General features: G+C 42.7%; 1 protein-coding gene across 6 annotated transcripts in view; it reads right to left on the bottom strand.

The window, feature by feature from the left end:
• The window catches only part of LOC110499936 (anoctamin-1), a 103803-nt gene that overhangs the window by 34392 nt on the left and 45133 nt on the right, over window positions 1-24278 (bottom strand). For all 6 annotated transcript variants that reach the window (XM_036959188.1, XM_036959199.1, XM_036959174.1 and 3 more), the window contains 8 exons: window positions 23151-23302; window positions 20004-20058; window positions 19557-19608; window positions 19077-19132; window positions 18705-18746; window positions 12022-12086; window positions 9855-9989; window positions 3602-3762 (listed from right to left, as the gene is read on the bottom strand). In XM_036959188.1, coding sequence (XP_036815083.1) covers window positions 3602-3762; window positions 9855-9989; window positions 12022-12086; window positions 18705-18746; window positions 19077-19132; window positions 19557-19608; window positions 20004-20058; window positions 23151-23302 — 718 coding nt within the window. The remainder of the gene's footprint in view (window positions 1-3601; window positions 3763-9854; window positions 9990-12021; window positions 12087-18704; window positions 18747-19076; window positions 19133-19556; window positions 19609-20003; window positions 20059-23150; window positions 23303-24278) is intronic.

Here is a 24278-nt window from a genome sequence, read left to right as displayed (position 1 = left end):
AGATATTACAGTTTGGTAACCATTTACATGACATGTATCTCCATAAAGCATTTGTTTACATTCAGTTGTTTCAATTTCAACATTGGGCAGATTATGTAGAAAGTCATTATTATCGAGAGAGGTGCATGTGGAAATGACTTATCAGTTACCTTGGCAGTCCAATTACGGTTCCCCCGACCATGATGATTATGTGCGTGTGGCGTAATAAACGTGCTAAAATTAGGATTGCAGCTATCAATTATTAAATGTATAATGAGAAAAAAAATGATCAATTGCCACGTGTGAGGGATGAGGAGCTAAATTTGGGGATAATTCCATGCTTGTGTAGAGATGACATGAATTGGATTCCAGGTATGTTTTAGTCTTGTGGGACAGCAGGGACGGTGGCAGGGACAGTCTATATGCAGACAGGCACCTGGGGCGACTACATGTTCTATTTTTCATCCATATAATGCTCATCCATCAAAGTGTCTCGGGTTACTTGATGAGTAGTCTCTCTACGGGACGCTCCACAAGCTGCTGTGAAAAATAAACTAACGTTCTCTGAATGAGACGTTATCACCACTATGGGACATGGGAGATAGTTTCCTATAGTGGTGACATTAGTATTTTGGGGTATTTTATTAGTATACCCCTTACTACTCTTCTTGGGGTCCAAACAGGGTTAAAACGGTTACATCACAACAAAACACAACATCATAAATAAAATATTACATCATAGAAGACATTATTACATTACACAAGACATTATTACATCATACAAGACATTATTATATCATTCAAGACATTATGACATCATTACACTAATATTACAAGTGTACAATATAAAAAAGTGGCGCAGCGGTCTAAGGCACTGCATCTCAGTGCTAGAGGCGTCATTACAGTCCCTGGTTCGATTCCAGGCTGTATCACAACCGGCCGTGATTGGGAGCCCCATAGGGCGGCGCACAATTGGCTCAGTGTCGTCCGGGTTAGGGTTAGGGTTTGGCCGCGGTAGGCCGTCATTGTAAATCAGAATTTGTTCTTAACTGACTTGGCTAGTTAAAAAAAGGATACATAAAAAATACCACAACATTACAATGTTTTTTATCAGATTATACTGCTTGCTTGAGTTACTTGATGTGGAAGAGAGTTCCATGTAGTCATGGCTCTGTGTAGTACTGTGCGTTTCCCAAAGTCTGTTCTGGACTGGCATGTCTTGTGGGAATGTATGAGTGTCCGAGCTGTGTGTTAGCTGTTTGAACAGACAGTTTGGTGATTTCAAAATGTCAATCCCTCTCACAAAGACGTGTGATGCAGTCAATCTCTCCTCTACTTTGAGCCAGGAGAAATTGAGATGCATGTTATTGAAATTATAGCGCTCTGCGTACATTTAAAGACCAGCCGTGCTGCTCTGTCCTGGGCAAACTGTAATTTCCCTATGTTCTTGGTGGCACTTGACCATATAACTGGGCAGTAGTCCAGGCGGGATAAAACTAAGGCCTGGTCGACTTGTTAAGTTGATTGTGATGTTAAGAAAGCTGAGCAGCGCTTTAACATGGACAGACCTCTCGACATCTTAACTACTGTTGCATCAATACATTTTGACCATGTCAGTTTACAACCTATGGTTACACCAAGCAGTTTAGTCTCCTCAACATTGAGTGATTAAATGAAAGAGAACACTCATGTGGAGTAAACATTTTAGCATGTATCCAGCCTACATTAGGGATACTGATATATACATTTGTGGATAACAAAAACAACATTCTGGTCATAACATTGACTCTGACAGGAGAGACAGGGAGGGCAGACAGACAATTATCCAAAAATACGTCTCATATATTTACTCCAATTGGTCTGAAAATGGCCTTTCAATTCTCTATATTTCACACACTAAAGTCGTTCTATTAAAACTAAATGGGGAGTTTGCATTTTTGTGAGTTTGCAAAAAAGTAATTATCAGACTTGAATGTGACCCAGTATATTAATGGAATGCCTGAGGATGCTGTAAAAATGTATTTGGAATAAATGTTTTGGCTAATTGTTAAGGTTTGTCCATGCCCTTTGAGAATAACATATTGTATTCCAGTTGAGATGCAGTAAAACACTAATTCCTACCTCCAATAGTGAGGGACGGCAGTTGCATCATTCTTTCATAACAAAGACACAACATACTGTAACACTTGAACTGATGTTAACGTCTCATCCAAACCTATCATGTCACACACACACACACACACACACACACACACACACACACACACACACACACACACACACACACACACACACAGGCAAATTAAACCGCAAATAAATCCTGGGGCTGAACCTGTGCCCTCATACAGTGCTCCAGTCTATTGCTTCCTGCCTTCAGTCTCAGGCCTCGCAGGCCCATCCTCACTGTGACAATGAACAGAACAGGAACGCACCAGCAAAGAGACCATTTTTAAAGGGAAAACATGCATGTTTAATCCACATAGTAAGACTCTGTACAGTATAGTCCACAAGGCTGAGTGGCCCACTGCACTGTCATAGAAGAGAGAGTGCCGAAAAGAGAGGAATAGTATATTAAGGAGCCGGAAAGAGAGAAAGAGTATATTAAAGAGCCAGAAAGAGGGAAAGAAAGAAAGAAAGAATAGTGGACACATGAATGAACAAAGGAAACAAAGAAAGAGGACAAATGGGAGACTGAACATCTGGAAGAACAAAATAGTAGGAAGTGAGGAAGAGCAGACAGTATGAGTATCAGTTGGTAAGAGGGTGGCGCTAGCGGCACCCAGGTTGAGGGTTCATTTCCTGCATTTCCCGGGATCACATACATACACACATTGAAAATGTATGCCCATAATATGATCATCAATCTATTGGACGACAGCTTGTTTTGGAAGAATGGGTGTTTACATTATCTCTCAGTAAATGTGTTTTCAATCTGTAAAATTATTGACAAAGTCATCTGTTTTTTTTCTTTTTTTTCCAGTCAACCTCCACACTAGATGGGTATTATGGGATAGATGTACCACATAAGCCCTTCACTGTATTCCAAACAATCAATAAAAGTATTTTTGTAAAATAAAGTTATTTTTCTTACGATATAATTGAACTGCATCATTACATAGTGTTCTATAATTATGTTAATTGATTTCTACTTTAGATTTGGTTGCTAAGACTTTTGCCCTATTTCTTTGAGAGAACACCTCACCCAGTTCATTATCAATCCATGGAGATGGACAAACCCCAACTGGCCTTTTTCATCCTCCAGATAAATCAGCTCCCAGGGTACAGCAGAAAAATCATTTTGAAATTGCACATGATTACATTTCTATTTGTTTTCTATTGACCACAATCATTGGGGGTTTCTTTGGAACCTTGGTGTTCATGGTTATGGTCACAATATTATGGTCTGTCCAGCCCACTGGCATTGATCTGACCTTTGAGCATAGCAATGTGAGGTAGCTTGATGTACATGTACACCACCTGGACAGGATGTGAGTCTATCGCAGGGCCTGACTGTATCATCTAGGTGGTTGATTATTGAGTACTGTCCCTATTAAAGAAATGATACAAATAAATCAAGTTGTGCTGTTTTGTTCTGTTGTGTGGACAAGCCTCAACCTCTTACCCCAGAGGGCCATGAAGATGGAGAAGAAGACGGTGGCAGGGTTGTCAAAGAGATGGCTGGCCCGGGCCGTCCCGCAGGCTTCCTTCAGTTTCCAGTAACTACAGGCTCTGTCACACAGCGGGCACATGGTGATGTTGTTCTTGGGGTGGCAGATCTCCATGCTGTAGAAAAAGGGGATGGGCGGGAGGAAAGAGATACAACAGTTAGCCCTCTTTATCTCATTTTATCTCCACGGATAAATTATTAGACTGTATTAGTGATTTAAATCCTTGGATGGCTTACAACTTCCCCCAGCTAAATCAAGATCGAGGTACTTATTGTTGGAGCCAAAGCACAGAGAGAGAATCTGGCCGCACATTCTTGTTCACAGCCAATAAAGATAAAATACCGGGTAAAAACCTAGGTGTTATTTTAGATTCTGAATTAAATTTCAAATCACACATTAGGAATGTGACGAAAATACTTTTTTTTAACACCTGAAGAACATTGCCAAGGTATGGCCATTTCTCTCTCAGGCTGATACAGAGAGACTCATCCATGGTTTTATTTCAAACAGGCTTGACTACTGTAATGCTCTCCTGTCTGGTCTACCCAAGTATGCCATTGGTCAACTACAAAACATACAGAACGCTGCAGCACGGGTACTGACCAAGACCAAACGGAGAGCACACATTACACCGGTTTTAAGGTCTCTGAACTGGCTGACTGTGAGTTTTACAATTCATTTTACGATTATTTTATTGATTTTAAAATCAATCCATGATTGTGCCCCCCAATACATGCTCTTTAATTACTTGTGACTTTTATCTCTTATTCTTATCGGTATTTTTTTTAAACTGCATTGTTGGTTAGGGGCTCGTAAGTAAGCATTTCATTCTAAGGTTGTGTTCGGCACATGTGACTAATACAGTTTGATTTGATATCAGACATGCTTTTTAAGTTATGTACCCAGTAGGTCCCTCAGGTCCTCTGGCACTGGCCTTTTAACTATCCCAAAGCCTGGGACCAAGAGGCATGGAGAGGCAGCCTTTTAACTATCCCCAAGCCTAGGACCAAGAGGCATGGAGAGGCAGCCTTTTAACTATCCCAAAGCCTAGGACCAAGAGGCATGGAGAGGCAGCCTTTTAACTATCCTAAAGCCTAGGACCAAGAGGCATGGAGAGGCAGCCTTTTAACTATCCCCAAGCCTAGGACCAAGAGGCATGGAGAGGCAGCCTTTTAACTATCCCAAAGCCTAGGACCAAGATGCATGGAGAGGCAGCCTTTTAACTATCCTAAAGCCTAGGACCAAGAGGCATGGAGAGGCAGCCTTTTAACTATCCCCAAGCCTAGGACCAAGAGGCATGGAGAGGCAGCCTTTTAACTATCCCAAAGCCTAGGACCAAAAGGCATGGAGAGGCAGCCTTTTAACTATCCCAAAGCCTAGGACCAAGAGGCATGGAGAGGCAGCCTTTTAACTATCCCAAAGCCTGGGACCAAGAGGCATGGAGAGGCAGCCTTTTAACTATCCCAAAGCCTAGGACCAAGAGGCATGGAGAGACAGCCTTCTAACTATCCCAAAGCCTAGGACCAAGAGGCATGGAGAGTCAGCCTTTTAACTATCCTAAAGCCTAGGACCAAGAGGCATGGAGAGGCAGCCTTTTAACTATCCCAAAGCCTAGGACCAAGAGGCATGGAGAGACAGCCTTTTAACTATCCCAAAGCCTAGGACCAAGAGGCATGGAGAGGCAGCCTTTTAACTATCCTAAAGCCTAGGACCAAGAGGCATGGAGAGGCAGCCTTTTAACTATCCCAAAGCCCAGGTCCAAGAGGCATGGAGAGACAGCCTTTTAACTATCCCAAAGCCTAGGACCAAGAGGCATGGAGAGGCAGTCTTTAGTTATTATGCCCCCAGCCTGGGACCAAGAGGCATGGAGAGGCAGCCTTTTAACTATCCCAAAGCCTAGGACCAAGAGGCATCGAGAGGCAGCCTTTTAACTATCCCAAAGCCTAGGACCAAGAGGCATGGAGAGGCAGCCTTTTAACTATCCCAAAGCCCAGGTCCAAGAGGCATGGAGAGACAGCCTTTTAACTATCCCAAAGCCTAGGACCAAGAGGCATGGAGAGGCAGTCTTTAGTTATTATGCCCCCATGGAGAATAGTCTGCCAGAGAACCTGAGGGGGGGACGAAACTGTGGACAAATTTAAAAGAGATCTTAAAACACATTTCTTTAGCTTTGCTTTTCATTAGGGTGCTTTTTTTGTCATTCTTAATTTTTAAATCTTATTGTTGTTGATATTTCAGCTTTGATTTTCATTGTTTTTTTATTTGTTTTATCCTGTGAAGGACGTTGCGTTGCATTCCATGTCTGAAATGTGCTATATAAATAAAGCTTGATTTGATTTGAGTACCACCAGTGGGTGTTACTATGCCAGCCTGTCAAGCTAGAGCAGTGGCTCCCAAACTTGGGGTCGGCACCCCATGTGGGGTCCCCTTTTTTAAAAATGTCATCCTTATTTTACTTGGCAAGTCAGTTAAGAACAAATTCTTATTTACAATGACAGCCTACACCGGCCCAACCCGGACGACGCAGGGCCAATTGTGCGCCGCCCTATGCGAAAGAAAGAAATCTCTACGTTCGCTGAAAATACTATTCATGAACATATTTACACAATAATGTCAGGGATCTGGGTTAAGTAGATTAATTAGGTCTAGTCTCACGAGTCCGATGTTCCACACTGTAGACCGCTGGAGCTCAAGACTAAGTCAGATCTTAAAAGTATATTCCGTTCTTGTTTTATATAACAGGTGAGTCAGGCTAACTGTAATAAGATCACATGTCTGTGGGGGATTGTGAGCAGCATGGCAGAGGATCTGGACACAGATAGCACAGTCTGTCAAACTATCCTGACGGAGATAAGAGATGTTAGCCAGGGGAGGTTCATTTCCTCTTGTCATCTACATCAACCAGATGTTGGACATCACAAATCCCCTCTTCTGTCTGTCTTCTGTCTCTGTATAGGAACATGTTTCCTTTTCGTAGTTGTGGACTGCCAAGCCAAGCCAAGCCAGGCTTCAGGCTTCAGGCTTCAGGCTTCAGGGTTCAGGCTTCATGCTTCAGGCAGCAGGCTTCAGGCTTCAGCTAGCAGGCTTCAGGCTCCAGGCAGCAGGCTTCAGGCTTCAGGCAGCATGCTTCAGGCTTCAGGCAGCAGGCTTCAGGCAGCAGGCTTCAGGCTCCAGGCAGCAGGCTTCAGGCTTCAGGCAGCAGGCTTCAGGCTTCAGGCAGCAGGCTTCAGGCAGCAGGCTTCAGGCAGCAGGCTTCAGGCAGCAGCAGAGTGATCTGGACTACATCATAAAAATGTCATTACACTGCGTTATGTATGCTGTCAGGAAGTGAGGATGATTTAAGACGTTAGTCACGAGCCAGGGAGTAGTGACAGGACAGGACAGGACAGAGCTACAGCGCAAGGCAGGTATTCTGAACTGGGAACGAGGTGATGGCTATATTAAATACTGTAGGTGATGGCTACATTAAATACTGTAGGTGATGGCTATATTAAATACTGTAGGTGATGGCTATATCAAATACTGTAGGTGATGGCTATATTAAATACTGTAGGTGATGGCTATATTAAATACTGTATTAGATATAAATGGTGCTAATAAGTATTGCATATAAACTGTTTACAGTGCCTTGCAAAAGTATTCATCCCCCTTGGTATTTTTCTTATTTTGTTGCATTACAACCTGTAATTTAAATATATTTTTATTTGAATTTCATGTAATGGATATACACAAAATAGTCCAAATTGGTGAAGTGAAATTTTGAAAAATTACTTGTTTAAAAAAAAAAAAAAAAAAGTGGTGCATGCATATGTATTCACCCCCTTTGATATGAAGCCCCTAAATAAGATCTGGTGCAACCAATTACCTTCAGAAGTTACATAATTAGTTAAATAAAGTCCACCTGTGTGCATTCTAAGTGTCACATGATCTGTCACATGATCTCAGTATACAGTGCCTTGCGAAAGTATTCGGCCCCCTTGAACTTTGCGACCTTTGCCACATTTCAGGCTTCAAACATAACGATATAAAACTGCATTTTTTTGTGAAGAATCAACAACAAGTGGGACACAAGCATGAAGTGGAACGACATTTAAAGGGGCTGAATAATTTTGCACGCCCAATTTTTCAGTTTTTGATTTGTTAAAAAAGTTTGAAATATCCAATAAATGTCGTTCCACTTCATGATTGTGTCCCACTTGTTGTTGATTCTTCACAAAAAAATACAGTTTTATATCTTTATGTTTGAAGCCTGAAATGTGGCAAAAGGTCGCAAAGTTCAAGGGGGCCGAATACTTTCGCAAGGCACTGTATCTGGCACCTGTTCTGAGAGGCCACAGAGTCTGCAACACCACTAAGCAAGGGGCACCACCAAGCAAGCAACACCATGAAGACCGAGCTCTCCAAACAGGTCAGGGACAAAGTTGTGGAGAAGTACAGATCAGGGTTGGGTTATAAAAAAATATCAGAAACTTTGAACATCCCACAGAGCACCATTAAATCCATTATTAAAAAATGGAAAGAATACGGCCCACAATAAACCTGCCAAGAGAGGGCCGCCGCCCAAAACTCACAGACCAGGCAAGGAAGACATTCATCAGAGATGCAACAAAGAGATCAAAGATAACCCTGAAGGAGCTGCAAAGCTCCACAGTGGAGATTGGAGTATCAGTCCATATGACCACTAAGCCGTACACTACACAGAGCTGGACTGTATGGAAGAGTGGCCAGAAAAAAAGCCTTTGCTTGAAGAAAAAAATAAGCAAACACGTTTGGTGTTCGGCAAAAGAAATGTGGGAGACTTCCCAAACATATGGAAGAAGGTACTATGGTCGGATGAGACTAAAATTAAGCTTTTTGGCCATCAAGGAAAACACTATGTCTGGCGCAAACCCAACACCTCTCATCACCCCGAGAATACCATCCCTGCATGACTCTGGCAGCATCATTCTGTGGGGATGTTTTTCCTTGGCAGGGACTTTGAAACTGGTCAGAATTGAAAGAATGATGGTGCTAAATACAGGGAAATTCTTGACGGAAACCTGTTTCAGTATTCCAGAGATTTGAGACTGGGGCGGAGGTTCACCCTCCAGCAGGACAATGACCCTAAGCATACTGCTAATGCAACACTCGAGTGGTTTAAGGGGAAACATTTAAATGTCTTGGAATGGCCTAGTCAAAGCCCAGACATCAATCCAAGTGAGAATCTGTGGTATGACTTAAAGATTGCTGTACGCCAGCGGAACCCATCCAACTTGAAGGAGCTGGAGCAGTTTTGTCTTGAAGATTGGGCAAAAATCCCAGTGGCTAGACGTGCCAAGCTTATAGAAACATATCCCAAGAGACTTGCTTGCAGCTGTAATTGCTGACTTTGGGGGGGTGTATTGTTTTTTGTCTTGTTTCTTGTTTGTTTCACAAGAAAAAATATTTTGCATCTTCAAAGTGGTAGGCATGTTGTGTAAATGATACGACCCCCCCAAAAATCCATTTTATTTCCAGGATGTAAGGCAACAAAATACCAAGGGTGGTGAATATTTTCGCAAGCCACTGGAAATGTCTGTTTTTTTTTTTTAAATGACTATTTTACAGTCTAAAGTTGTCACAATATCCCACAGTAAACCACTCTACAGTCAAAAGCTGTCACAATTACCCACAGTAAACCACTCTACAGTCTAAAGCTTCCCGAGTGGTGCAGCGGTCTAAGGCACTGTATCTCAGTGCTAGAGGCGTCACTACATACCCTGGTTCGATTCCAGGCTATATCACAACCGGCCATGATTGGGAGTCCCATAGGGCGGCTCATAATAGCCCAGCGTCATTAGGTTTTGGCAGGCGTAGGCCGTCATTGTAAATAAGAATTTGTTCTTAACTGACTCGCCTAGTTAAATAAAGGTTAAACAAATATAAATAAAAAATATCCCACTGTAAACCACTCTACATCCTAAAGCTGTCTGTTACAATATCTACATCCTAAAGCTGTCTGTTACAATATTTGAAGTGAATCAATTGGATGTGGGAATATAATGAGGTCCTACATCTACTTGAGCTATGTCTCTGGCTTTCCATTTGGTCTTCTTCAATCATTTCAATGGTCTTAGACACTTTACACACAGTGAATTACTTGTATGAATTATAACCTCAGGCAGACATGCCCTATGATACTGCCGGATATAACCAATGATTATGTCCTTGGCTGTGTATGGGGCTAACCTGGGAATGTTGTCGTCTACGGTGGCACAGCCGTACAGGAACACGATGACTCCCACTAGAGAAGCAGGGATCAGCATTTGGGTGTACAGCCCCAGCCATGCAAAGTACAGCCCTATCTTCTCCCCAAAGTACTTCCTGCATAGGAAACGATACAGCAATCTCATCTTTCAAATAGAATAGAAATAGAATGTAATACAATATAATAGAATATAATACAATATAATAGAATGCAATACAATATAATAGAATGTAATACAATATACTAGAATGTAATACAATATAATAGAATGTAATACAATATAATAGAATGGAATACAATATAATAGAATACAAAATAATAGAATATCACACAATTTAATTGTCACGCTGTGATCTGTTTCACCTGTCCCTGTGATTGTCTCCACCCCCTCCAGGTGTCACTTATTTTCCCCAGTGTATTTATCCCTGTGTTTCCTGTCTCTCTGTGCCAGTTCATCTTGTTTTCCCCAGTGTATATATCCCTGTGTTTCCTGTCTCTATGGGCCAGTGTATTTATCCCTGTGTTTCCTGTCTCTCTGTGCCAGTGTATTTATCACTGTGTTTCCTGTCTCTCTGTGCCAGTTCATCTTGTTTTCCCCAGTGTATTTATCCCTGTGTTTCCTGTCTCTCTGGGCCAGTGTATTTATCCCTGTGTTTCCTGTCTCTCTGTGCTAGTTCATCTTGTTTTCCCCAGTGTATGTATCCCTGTGTTTCCTGTCTCTCTGGGCCAGTGTATTTATCCCTGTGTTTCCTGTCTCTCTGGGCCAGTTCATCTTGTTTTCCCCAGTGTATTTATCCCTGTGTTTCCTGTCTCTCTGGGCCAGTGTATTTATCCCTGTGTTTCCTGTCTCTCTGTGCTAGTTCATCTTGTTTTCCCCAGTGTATGTATCCCTGTGTTTCCTGTCTCTCTGGGCCAGTGTATTTATCCCTGTGTTTCCTGTCTCTCTGGGCCAGTTCATCTTGTTTTCCCCAGTGTATTTATCCCTGTGTTTCCTGTCTCTCTGTGCCAGTTCATCTTGTTTTCCCCAGTGTATTTATCCCTGTGTTTCCTGTCTCTCTGGGCCAGTTCATCTTGTTTTCCCCAGTGTATTTATCCCTGTGTTTCCTGTCTCTCCTTGCCAGTTCATCTTGTTTTCCCCAGTGTATTTATCCCTGTGTTTCCTGTCTCTCTGTGCCAGTTCATCTTGTTTTCCCCAGTGTATTTATCCCTGTGTTTCCTGTCTCTCTGGGCCAGTGTATTTATCCCTTTGTTTCCTGTCTCTCTGTGCTAGTTCATCTTGTTTTCCCCAGTGTATTTATCCCTGTGTTTCCTGTCTCTCTGGGCCAGTGTATTTATCCCTGTGTTTCCTGTCTCTGTGGGCCAGTTCATCTTGTTTTCCCCAGTGTATTTATCCCTGTGTTTCCTGTCTCTCTGGGCCAGTGTATTTATCCCTGTGTTTCCTGTCTCTCTGGGCCAGTTCATCTTGTTTTCCCCAGTGTATTTATCCCTGTGTTTCCTGTCTCTCTGTGCCAGTTCATCTTGTTTTCCCCAGTGTATTTATCCCTGTTTTTCCTGTCTCTCTTTGCCAGTTCGTCTTGTATGTTTTTGTCAAGTCAACCAGGGTGTTTCTCCCCTTACTCCTTTTCTATTCTCTTTTGCTAGTCTTCCTGGTTTTGACCACTGCCTGACTCTGGACTACTTTCCCACCTGCCTGATCATCCTGCCTGCCCTGACCTTGAATCTGCTTGCCCTTCGGTACCTATTGGACTCTGAACTGGTTTTGACCTTTGACCTGTCCACGACCATTCACGGCCTACTCCTTTTTGGATTATTAAACATCTTAAACTCCAACAATCTGCCGCCTGTTTCTGCATCTGGGTCTTGCCTTGTGTCATGATAATAATAGAATACATAAAATAACATAGAATATGTATAAATTATTTATAAATATGTATAAAGTATTTCCTGCATTAGGAAGAACATATTGCATTAGAAGGTTAGGCGCAACACTTTCTCCATTATGAAACAAATAAGGTTTATTTGATATAAAGATGAAAAACATAATGTGACATTGCAATCTAAACAGACCTTCACCAGATAGCGATTGAGGAAGAACAGAGCAATCTCAGAAATAACGTTCCAGATTCACTATAGGAAACTTTCCCTCACCTTACTAGCCCGATAGGTTGGTATTTGTAAAATACACTGTAACTCGCCCACTCCTCATACAAGAGCTGAAACACAGAACAACAAAATGTCAAAACATAACAGGCATTACAGGGTCCACACTTAAAAAGGAGAGCTTAAAAGTCATATTTTGATTTGTCTATTCTTTGAAGAGGAAACAAGACAGAGCAGATGTTTCGACTGTTAGGCCACCATCAGTGCTATTGCTTTCAAACCAGCATGCGTTCACTCCACTTTTTCAGCACGTCTTCCTTATGACTCTCACTGACAATTATATCCGTCTCAGCTCTTAGTCAAGCTCCTGTAACCATGATTGCTGGAGAGAGAGTGTGTGAGAGCTGTGAATGGGTCTTTTGCCCTCTGAAAGCTGATATGAGCTGTAGTTGGAGACCGAGGACCAGAGGGTGAGAGAGGGCCAGAAGGTCAGAGAGGGTCAGAGAAGGTCAGATACATTTGAAGTCAGCTCTCTTTTCTTCCCTCATCTGATGACAGATGTCAGGTGGAATGTAGAGAGAGAGAGAGAGAGCGTGCTAACTGTGGTAAATGAAAGGGTGGCAGGTGTGAAGGGGAGAGGGGAGAGGGGAAGAGAAGGGGGAGACAGAAGTGAGGAGACAGATGGGGGGAAGAGTTGAGGTTGTGACTGGTGGGGGAACAGGGGAGAGCTGTGCAGGGAGAGGGGGGAAATGATGAAGAGCAGCGGGGAAACAGACAGGGGAAGGAATCAGGGGGTGAGGAACAGAGGGGAGACAAAGGTTGTGCCTGGTGGATGGAGAACACAGTGCACAGTATTGGGATCTGGGGACACAGCTGTGTTCCTTCAATCCAGTACTATTATGTCCTTGTCCTGTCCTCCCTCTCTGTGACACCACTCACTAATTTCTAATCTATCTATCCATCCACCTGTATGTCTGATCAACACCCTTTATGTTGTTGTTCCACTGGCTGACTGCTTTCATCAAACGCTAGAGTACAACTGTGAAGCTGAACATTATTGCACAACAATATCATTATCTGTTAGTGAAAGACAGATTCTGTTTTTTTTATTTCTCGTCTCATTCATACTTTCGTCTAGCCTCTTATGTGTCCTTGATCATTTCAAAACCAATGGTTCTCTTGTTCCATTGAAGTTAATCTGAGAGGTCTTCCGAGTGAAGAACACATGCTGTTCCCAGAAGAGCGCTCTCTCTCTCTCTCTCTCTCCCTCTCTCCCTCTCTCCCTCCCTCTCTCCCTCCCTCTCTCCCTCCCTCTCTCCCTCTCTCTCTCTTAATTACATTTAAGGGGCTACTTTTGGCATGGGAAACATGTTTACATTGCCAAAGCAAGTGAAATAGATAATAAACAAAAGTGAAATAAACAATACAAATTAACAGTAAACATTACACAAAAACATTCCAAAAGAATAAAGACATTTCAAATGTCACAGTGTTGCAACGATGTGCAAATAGTTACAGTACAAAATAGAAAAAAAATAACATGAATATGGGTTTTATTTACAATGGTGTTTGTTTTTCAATGGTTGCCCTTTTCTTGTGGAAACAGGTCACATTTCTTGCTGCTGTGGTCTCCCTCCCTCCCTCCCTCCCTCCCTCCCTCCCTCCCTCCCTCCCTCCCTCCCTCTCTCTCCTAGTGAACCTCGGCCAAAAGACCCTGGCTAGTACCCACTGTATCCTACGCTGCTCAGGTGTTGACAGAGAAGTGTGGGTTGGCGGGTCCAGGGCCCCATCAGCAGGCAGCAGGCTTAGAGTGTTAGAACGATCCCCCTCTGATGCCCTGCCAGAGACACAACTATCCAATACAGTCGACAGAAAGGGTGGTGAAGCCACTCTTTCTCTCTCCCTTCCTCTCTTCTGCCAGCACGGTCTCTCTTTCTCTCCCTTCCTCTCTTCAGCCAGCACGGTTTCTCTTTCTCTCCCTTCATCTCTTCAGCCAGCACGGTCTCTCTTTCTCTCTCTTCCTCTCTTCAGCCAGCACGGTCTCTCTTTCTCTCCTTTCCTCTCTTCTGCCAGCACGGTCTCTCTTTCTCTCCCTTCCTCTCTTCTACCAGCACGGTCTCTCTTTCTCTCCCTTCCTCTCTTCTACCAGCACGGTCTCTCTTTCTCTCCCTTCCTCTCTTCTACCGGCACGGTCTCTCTTTCTCTCCCTTCCTCTCTTCTTCCGGCACGGTCTCTCTTTCTCTCCCTTCCTCTCTTCTACCGGCACGGTCTATCTTTCTCTCCCTTCCTCTCTTCTGCCAGCACGGTCTCTCTTTCTCTCTCTTCCTCTCTTCAGCCAGCACGGTCTCTCTTTCTCTCCTTTCCTCTCTTCTGCCAGCACGGTCTCTCTTTCTCTCCCTTCCTCTCTTCTACCAGCACGGTCTCTCTTTCTCTCCCTTCCTCTCTTCTACCAGCACGGTCTCTCTTTCTCTCCCTTCCTGTCTTCTACCGGCACGGTCTCTCTTTCTCTCCCTTCCTCTCTTCTACCGGCACGGTCTCTCTTTCTCTCCCTTCCTCTCTTCTACCGGCACGGTCTCTCTTTCTCTCCCTTCCTCTCTTCTACCGGCACGGTCTCTCTTTCTCTCCCTTCCTCTCTTCTACCGGCACGGTCTCTCTTTCTCTCCCTTCCTCTCTTCTACCAGCACGGTTTCTCTTTCTCTCCCTTCCTCTCTTCTACCAGCACGGTCTCTCTTTCTCTCCCTTCCTCTCTTCTACCAGCATGGTCTCTCTTTCTCTCCCTTCCTCTCTTCTACCGGCACGGTCTCTCTTTCTCTCCCTTCCTCTCTTCTACCGGCACGGTCTCTCTTTCTCTCCCTTCCTCTCTTCTACCAGCACGGTCTCTCTTTCTATCCCTTCCTCTCTTCTGCCAGCATGGTCTCTTTTTCTCTCCCTTCCTCTCTTCTACCAGCACGGTCTCTCTTTCTCTCCCTTCCTCTCTTCTACCAGCACGGTCTCTCTTTCTCTCCCTTCCTCTCTTCTACCAGCACGGTCTCTCTTTCTCTCCCTTCCTCTCTTCTACCAGCACGGTCTCTCTTTCTCTCCCTTCCTCTCTTCTACTTGCACGGCCTCTCTTTCTCTCCCTTCCTCTCTTCTACCAGCACGGTCTCTCTTTCTCTCCCTTCCTCTCTTTTACCAGCACAGTCTCTCTTTCTCTCCCGTCCTCTCTTCTACCAGCACGGTCTCTCTTTCTCTCCCTTCCTCTCTTCTACCGGCACGGTCTCTCTTTCTCTCCCTTCCTCTCTTCTACCAGCACGGTCTCTCTTTCTCTCCCTTCCTCTCTTCTACCAGCACGGTCTCTCTTTCTCTCCCTTCCTCTCTTCTACCGGCACAGTCTCTCTTTCTCTCCCTTCCTCTCTTCTGCCAGCACGGTCTCTCTTTCTCTCTCCCGTCCTCTCTTCTACCGGCACGGTCTCTCTTTCTCTCTCCCTTCCTCTCTTCTATCGGCACGGTCTCTCTTTCTCTCTCCCTTCCTCTCTTCTACCGGCACAGTCTCTCTTTCTCTCTCCCTTCCTCTCTTATACCGGCACGGTCTCTCTTTCTCTCCTTTCCTCTCTTCTACCGGCACGGTCTCTCTTTCTCTCCCTTCCTCTCTTCTACCGGCACGGTCTCTCTTTCTCTCCCTTCCTCTCTACTACCAGCACGGTCTCTCTTTCTCTCCCTTCCTCTCTTCTACCGGCACAGTCTCTCTTTCTCTCCCTTCCTCTCTTCTACCGGCACGGTCTCTCTTTCTCTCCCTTCCTCTCTTCTACCGGCACAGTCTCTCTTTCTCTCTCTCTCCCTGCCCTCCAACCTCAACAGTCAGCGTTTCCACCACAACCATCCTACTGAAATACTCTATAGGTCATACCATAATAACCCACTAGACTTCTCTCTCCACAAAGCCTAGCTAACCAACAGGCTACAGACAGGCAGCTTATTCTTTCTCCTGTTGTGTCACCACCCAAAGAAACCCTCCTCCTCCTCCTCTCCTCCCCTCCCCTCTTTATGAGATACTTATCTTCACTAAACTATAGTATGTTTGCATTTATCTTATCAATAGGATTACGCTAGCTATAAGAAAGTAAACTGTCCGATCATTTAACAAAACAAATTTGTTGTGAAGATGAGACACCCACACACACACACACACCCACACCCACACCCACACACACACACACACACACACACACACACACACACCCACACACACACACACATGCTACAGTATGTACATTCCATCTGTTGCCAAGCTGAGCTTATTGTAATCATTCTCAGCGGGAGGAAGATAAGACACTTGGACACGTCCCTGTTCAGAGAGAATTCCTCAATTACATGCCATTATTCTGTTTCAATGATAGGGATGCCAATAGGATCGTTCTAATGCTCAACAGATGTTCCAAACAGTACCATGGCACCACTAACACACAGCAGCCTGGCTACACAACAAGGAAGATAGTGGGTATTTTCTACCATGGCACCACTAACACACAGCAGCCTGGCTACACAACCAGAAAGATAGTGGGTATTTTCTACCATGGCACCACTAACACACAGCAACCTGGCTACACAACAAGGAAGATAGTGGGTATTTTCTACCATGGCACCACTAACACACAGCAGCCTGGCTACACAACAAGGAAGATAGTGGGTATTTTCTACCATGGCACCACTAACACACAGCAGCCTGGCTACACAACAAGGAAGATAGTGGGTATTTTCTACCATGGCACCACTAACACACAGCAGCCTGGCTACACAACAAGGAAGATAGTGGGTATTTTCTACCATGGCACCACTAACACACAGCAGCCTGGCTACACAACCAGAAAGATAGTGGGTATTTTCTACTTGTTGTTTGAACTCAACTCTATGAAGCATATGCTAAATTATGCAGTTGTGCTTTCTAATGTTTCAGGGCACCAAACATGCCCTTAACAGGATGTTCAGGAATGATCTTCAATAGGAACGGTACTACACACAAATGCTAAACTACAGGACACTATTGGGTCAGTGAAAAAGAAGCACCATTCCTGATGAGCCATCACAGTCTCCACACCAGACCTCCATTCCATGCAGTATTTGAGGTGTAAACTAATGGAAACAGCCATTAAGAACAGAGCACCAGAACATCTGAATAAGCTAGCTAACAGGAATGTCTGTTGAAAAGCCAAACAAACCTTGAGTCTGCTCTAAACTAGTCCCAGATACAGTTACTGCAGTCACTACTGTCTTTCTCAGGCTCAATGGAGTGAGGTTTCCACTTATCCAGTCATACAGACACACTTATCTTCACTAAATTATAGTATGTTTGCATTTATCTTATCAATAGGATTACGCTAGCTATAAGAAAGTAACGAAACAAATTTGTTGTGAAGATGAGACACACACACACACACACACACACACACACGCACACACGCACACACACGCACACACACACACCAACAGCTCTCAAGCAGGCAGAGCAGAGGAGGCCTGAAGAGACCTCAATACAAACAGGACCCTGTGCCAATGCACAGCATTGCAAATAACAAATGGGCCCAGCCCATCGTCTTGGAGAGGGGTCTGCCCTGCTCTCACACCAAGCAGCTGTACAGTCATTAAACACACACCAAGCAGCTGTACACGCATCAATTAAACCATCTCCAGAAACATGGCTGTTAATATCAGTGTGGTCTGTTAACATCAGTGTAGCCTAACATCAGTGTGGTCTGTTAACATCAGTGTGGTCTGTTAATATCAGTGTGGTCTGTTAATATCAGTGTGGTCTGTTATTATCAGTGTGGTCTGTTAATATCAGTGTGGTCTGTTAATATCAGTGTGGTCTGTTACTATCAGTGTAGTCTGTTAATATTAGTGTGGTCTGTTAATATCAGTGTGGTCTGTTAATATCAGTGTAGTCTAACATCAGTGTGGTCTGTTAATATCAGTGTGGTCTGTTAATATCAGTGTGGTCTGTTAACATCAGTGTGGTCTGTTAATATCAGTGTGGTCTGTTAATATCAGTGTGGTCTGTTAATATCAGTGTGGTCTAACATCAGTGTGGTCTGTTAATATCAGTGTGGTCTAACATCAGTGTGGTCTGTTAACATCAGTGTGGTCTAACATCAGTGTGGTCTGTTAATATCAGTGTGGTCTGTTACTATCAGTGTAGTCTGTTAATATCAGTGTAGTCTGTTAATATCAGTGTGGTCTGTTAATATCAGTGTGGTCTGTTAATATCAGTGTGGTCTGTTAATATCAGTGTGGTCTGTTAATATCCGTGTGGTCTGTTAACATCAGTGTGGTCTGTTAATATCAGTGTGGTCTGTTACTATCAGTGTAGTCTGTTAATATCAGTGTAGTCTGTTAATATCAGTGTGGTCTGTTAACATCAGTGTAGCCTAACATCAGTGTGGTCTGTTAACATCAGTGTGGTCTGTTAATATCAGTGTGGTCTAACATCAGTGTGGTCTGTTAACATCAGTGTGGTCTAACATCAGTGTGGTCTGTTAATATCAGTGTGGTCTGTTACTATCAGTGTAGTCTGTTAATATCAGTGTAGTCTGTTAATATCAGTGTAGTCTGTTAATATCAGTGTGGTCTGTTAACATCAGTGTAGTCTAACATCAGTGTGGTCTGTTAATATCAGTGTGGTCTGTTAATATCAGTGTGGTCTAACATCAGTGTGGTCTCCTTAGGAATGCCCATATGCCCCTATTCATGTCACTCACCTTCCTATCATTGGGCTCAACGTTTTCACCATCCAAATCTCCCTGCAAAACAAATGAAACAGAGATCTTGTTATTGGTCCAGATACGTTTTCAGCGTGTCTACTCAATGTGACTCGTCATGACGTATTTGACTGCGCTCAACGACGTACATTAAAACTTCTACTAATCATATACAGTCAAATTGGCAGTTAACTTTATTATATAGTCAGCACTCAGCAGTGGAATTGACTCCTATCTCTCATATGTCATTAAACAGATGTATGTGTGGTGTCCACGGGGGGTTGGGAATACCATAAGTCAAAAAATACAAATAAAGATGTAAAGATGTATTTTATTGTAAACACAATTAAGCAGATTGCAATGAGTACTCACATCATGTAGTGGATAGGCATCTGTGTAGACTCCACTCCCTAGCAGGCTGGTGAACCCTAGAGACAGAGACACCAGGAAGTGGTACCGCGTTTAATCCAAATGAAATACCTACTAATTCTGCTGGTCTTTAGTTACTGCATTAACTAATGGCTGGTACCAGCAGTGCTAGTGTCAACCCAGAGGAACCGTTTTTAAAAGTCTAATGGCCAATTTGAGAATCTGAGTTCAGGCTAAGGGACTATTCATGTGTTACTGTACCATTTCACACAAACAAGCACACATTTTACAGGCATATACTGTAGGTTATAAAATAGACACATACACACACAAATACAGACACAATCAAACACACACTCTGCATAACGTTCCACATTCTTGTGCAGGACACCTACTGCATGTAGTGCGTAAGGCTCGAGCTGCACAGAAGGGAAAAGTCCTCCTAGACATTGAGTATATAAAACAAAGCAGACTCTTACTTACCCATACTATACTTAGCCTTTGTGCATTTTGTACGTTTCAATACTTCAAAAACCTGATAAGATAAGAAGGGAAGAACCAATCGTACATACAGAATAGGGCATTCCTCAAATCAAATCAAATTCTATTGGTCACATACACGTGATTAGCAGATGTTATTGATCACATACACGTGATTAGCAGATGTTATTGGTCACATACACGTGATTAGCAGATGTTATTGCAGCTGTAGCGAAATGCTTGTGCTTCTAGCTCCGACAGTGCAGTAATATCTAACAAGTAATATTTAACAAATTACACCTATACCTAATACACACAAATCTACAATAAACACATTCCTGATATGGTTCTCATGAATAAACTGAGATGATCTACTGTAATTAATGGTCTCAATGGTCTCAGACTCCAGTCTACAGTCCTGGAGGATCTGGACGACACAATGACACTTACTATTGAAGCTCTTGTTTTACTATCAAAGAAGGAGTCTCTGTCTGATAAATCAAACCTGTTATGAAGAAACACACACACACACACAGATACACGGAGAGAGAGAGAGAGGAAGAGAGAGAGAGAGAGAGAGAGAGAGAGAGAGAGAAAGAGAGAGAGAAAGGGAGAGAGAAAGAGAGAAAGAGAGAGAGAAAGAGAGAGAGAGAGAGAGAGAGAGAGAGAGAGAAAGAGAGAAAGAGAGAGAGAGAGACAGAGAGAAAGAGAGAGAGAAAGATAGAGAGAAAGAGAGCGAGAGAGAGAGAAAGAGAGAGAGAAAGAGAGAGAGATAGAAAGAGAAAGAGAGAGAGACGGTATAATTAACTGGATACATAAGGGCAGGTTGTTTTTGCAGCCATCTACCCACATTATAAACAGACACTCTTTGTTAGTGAAGCATCAGCATACAATAAACACTTTCCTGCTTAACACACAGAGGTGTAATGAAACCCATCATAGAGAGGATGTCAGTGGTTAGGCAGCCCGGACAAAGCCTGGTCCCAGATCAGTTCCTGATGTCTTGCCATCTCCAATGGTCTCTGTCAAGTGGTGTGGAATTGGCAGCACAAACAGATCTGGGACAAAAGGCTAACCCGCCCAGAGACCAGAGGGCCTAAAGGTCCTTAAATGTCTTACAGACCTGTCATAGATAACCCATGGGGGATTGTTATGGTAAGCATAGTTACAGCAGACCAGATTAATAGATAGCAGGGTTGGAATAGCATAGCTTCCAGTGTTAGGGCAATAGCTCAGAATAGACGGCCATCCAATCTCCACACCAAATAAACGAACAAAACGAACTGTGGCAGAAATAACCCTGTTTATAGCTCATGCCCTTACAGATACTTTCGTGTGCTGTTTGAGTAAGATTCAAAGCTGATAGGCCCTTTCTTTTATAACATTAAACACAACATCAAGATGATTTGACTTCTGCTTCTGGGCTCGATCATGCAGTGTGAGCTGGTATGTAAGTCTTTAAGGGAAACTTTACACACGATTACGGGTTCAAGTTCGGCCCTCTGTATTTTCAAGGAAAGGTTTAACATCCCCTAAACTGTTGCACAGTTATTATTGATAGTCTGTTGTTGTACAAGCCATCAGACCTTCAGACCTTCAGCTACTGTTCTGTTCTGTTGTCAATGGGTGTCAACGGGCATGCCACATAATATACCGTACACCACTACAGTAGTCAATTAGATTATGTGCATTGAATTCCTGTAAACTAAGATGGATAGGAGCAGGAATGGAATTTCAGAGAACAGTTTTGTATATGTGATTGGAAGACATACTGTATATAGGGATGCATATAATCCTTCAGAACAACATATAGGCCTTCAGCTATTTTGGGCTTATGCCACAGGAACAGGCATATGCCACCACATGCCATATCACATGCCATATCATATATCACTAGACATTTATAATACCAGTCAAAGGTTTGGACACACCTACTCATTCAAGGGTTTTTCTTTATTTTTTACTACGTTCTACATTATAGAATAATAGTGAAGACATCAAAACTATGAAAGAACACATATGGAATCATGTAGTAACCAAAAAAGTGTTAAACAAATCCCAAATATATTTAATGTTTATAGATTCTTCAAAGTAGCCACCCTTTGCCTTGATGACAGCTTTGCACACTCTTGGCATTCTCTCAACCAGCTTCATGAGGTAGTCACCTGGAATGCATTTCAATTAACAGGAGTGCCTTGTTAAAAGTTCATTTGTGGAATTTCTTTCCTCCTTAATGCGTTTGAACCAATCAGTTGTGTTGTGACAAGGTAGGTGTGGTATACAGAAGACAGCCCTATTTGGTGAAAGACCAAGTTCATATTATGGCAAGAACAGCTCAAATAAGCAAAGAGAAATGACAGTCCACCATTACTTTAAGACATGAAGGTTAGTCAAGGACTTTGAACGTTTCTTCAAGTGCAGTCGCAAAAACCATCAAGCACTATGATGAAACTGGCTCTCATGAGGACCACCACAGGAAATGAAGACCCAGAGTTACCTCTGCTGTAGAGGATAGGTTCATTAGAGTTAACTGCACCTCAGATTGCAGCCCAAATAAATGCTTCACAGAGTTCAAGTAACAGACACATCTCAACATCAACTGTTCAGAGGAGACAGCATGAATCAGGCCTTCATGGTTGTATTGCTACAAAGAAACCACGACTAAAGGACACCAATAAGAAGAAAAGACTTGCTTGGGCAAAGAAACACGAGCAACGGACGTTAGACCAGCAGAAATCTGAACTTTGGTCTGATGAGTCCAAATTTGAGATTATTGGTTCAAACCGCTGTGTCTTTGTGAGACGCGGAGTAGGTGAACAGATGATCTCTGCATGTGTGGTTGCCACCGTGAGCATGGAGGAGGAGGTGTGATGGTGTGGGGGTGCTTTGCTGATGATACTGTCTGTGATTTATTTAGAATTCAAGGCACACTTAACCAGCATGGCTACGACAGCATTATGCAGCGATGCCCTTAGTGGGACTATCAATTGTTTATCAACAGGACAATGACCCAACACACCCGTAAGCGCTATTTGACCAAGAAAGAGAGTTATGGAGTGCTGCATCGGATGACCTGGCCACCATAATCACCCAACCTCAACCCAATTGAGATGGTTTGGGATGACTTGGACCGCAGAGTGAAGGAAAAGCAGCCAACAAGTGCTCAGCATATGTGGGAACTCCATCAACACTGCTGGAAAAGCATTCCAGGTGAAGCTGTTTGAGAGAATGTCAAGAGTTTGCAAAGCTGTCATCAAGGCAAAGGGTGGCTATTTTGAAGAATCTAAAATCTAAAATCTATTTTGATTTGTTTAACACTTTTTTGGTTACTACATGATTCTATATATGTTAATTCATAGTTTTGATGTCTTCACTATTATTCTACAATGTAGAATATAGTAAAAATAAAGAAAAAGCCTTGAATGAGTAGGTGTGTCCAAATGTTTTACTGGTATTGTACAATAAAAGTGCATTAAATGTCCTTGAAACCAAGATGGTTTGGAGAAGGAATTGAAGTCAATATGTTAAGGTACATTTATACAGTCTATGCAGTCCTGTATACCCTATATTATCATAAGACATAAAGTATATACTCACAAGTGTTGTTTTTCCCTGGAGAACATGTAGGAGAGATGCTTAACATTGTGTGTCCTGTTATCCTCCACGTTGGGATAGAGAGGTTCTGTCACTTTGTTTACCAATGTGTTGATCTTCGCCCCAACACCCGTACTCTGCTTCATTTCATATACCTACAATATAAAGATATACCTTCAGTTTATAGAACTACAATATCTAGATATACCTTCAGTTTATAGAACTACAATATCTAGATATACCTTCAGTTTATAGAACTACAATATAAAGATATACCTTCAGTTTATAGAACTACAATATCTAGATATATTTTCAGTTTATATAACTACAATATAAAGATATACCTTCAGTTTATAGATCTACAATATCTAGATATACCTTCAGTTTATAGAACTACAATATCTAGATATACCTTCAGTTTATAGAACTACAATATCTAGATATACCTTCAGTTTATAGAACTACAATATCTAGATATATCTTCAGTTTATATAACTACAATATAAAGATATACCTTCAGTTTATAGAACTACAATATCTAGATATACCTTCAGTTTATAGAACTACAATATCTAGATATACCTTCAGTTTATAGAACTACAATATAAAGATATACCTTCAGTTTATAGAACTACAATATAAAGATATACCTTCAATTTATAGAACTACAATATCTAGATATACCTTCAGTTTATAGAACTACAATATCTAGATATACCTTCAGTTTATAGAACTACAATATCTAGATATACCTTCAGTTTATAGAACTACAATATCTAGATATACCTTCAGTTTATAGAACTACAATATCTAGATATACCTTCAGTTTATAGAACTACAATATCATCCTGACCGGTTGCATCACTGCCTGGTACGGCAATTTCTTGGCCTCCGTAATGCACTACAGAGGGTAGTGCGTAAGACCCAGTACATCACTATGGCTAAGCTGCCTGCCATCCAGGATCTCTACACCAGGCGGTGTCAGAGGAAGGCCCTACAAATTGTCAAAGACCACAGCCACCCCAGTCATAGGCTGTTCTCTCTACTACCGCATGGCAAGCGGTACCGGAAGGCTTCTCAACAGTTTTTACCCCCAATCCATAAGACTCCTGAACAGGTAATCAAATGGCT

The sequence above is a fragment of the Oncorhynchus mykiss genome, chromosome 2 (genome assembly GCF_013265735.2).
Source record: "Oncorhynchus mykiss isolate Arlee chromosome 2, USDA_OmykA_1.1, whole genome shotgun sequence".
Taxonomy (NCBI): Eukaryota; Metazoa; Chordata; class Actinopteri; order Salmoniformes; family Salmonidae; genus Oncorhynchus; species Oncorhynchus mykiss.
The sequence above is the reverse complement of the archived record's forward strand: the minus strand, read 5'-3'. Positions and strand labels throughout refer to the sequence as shown.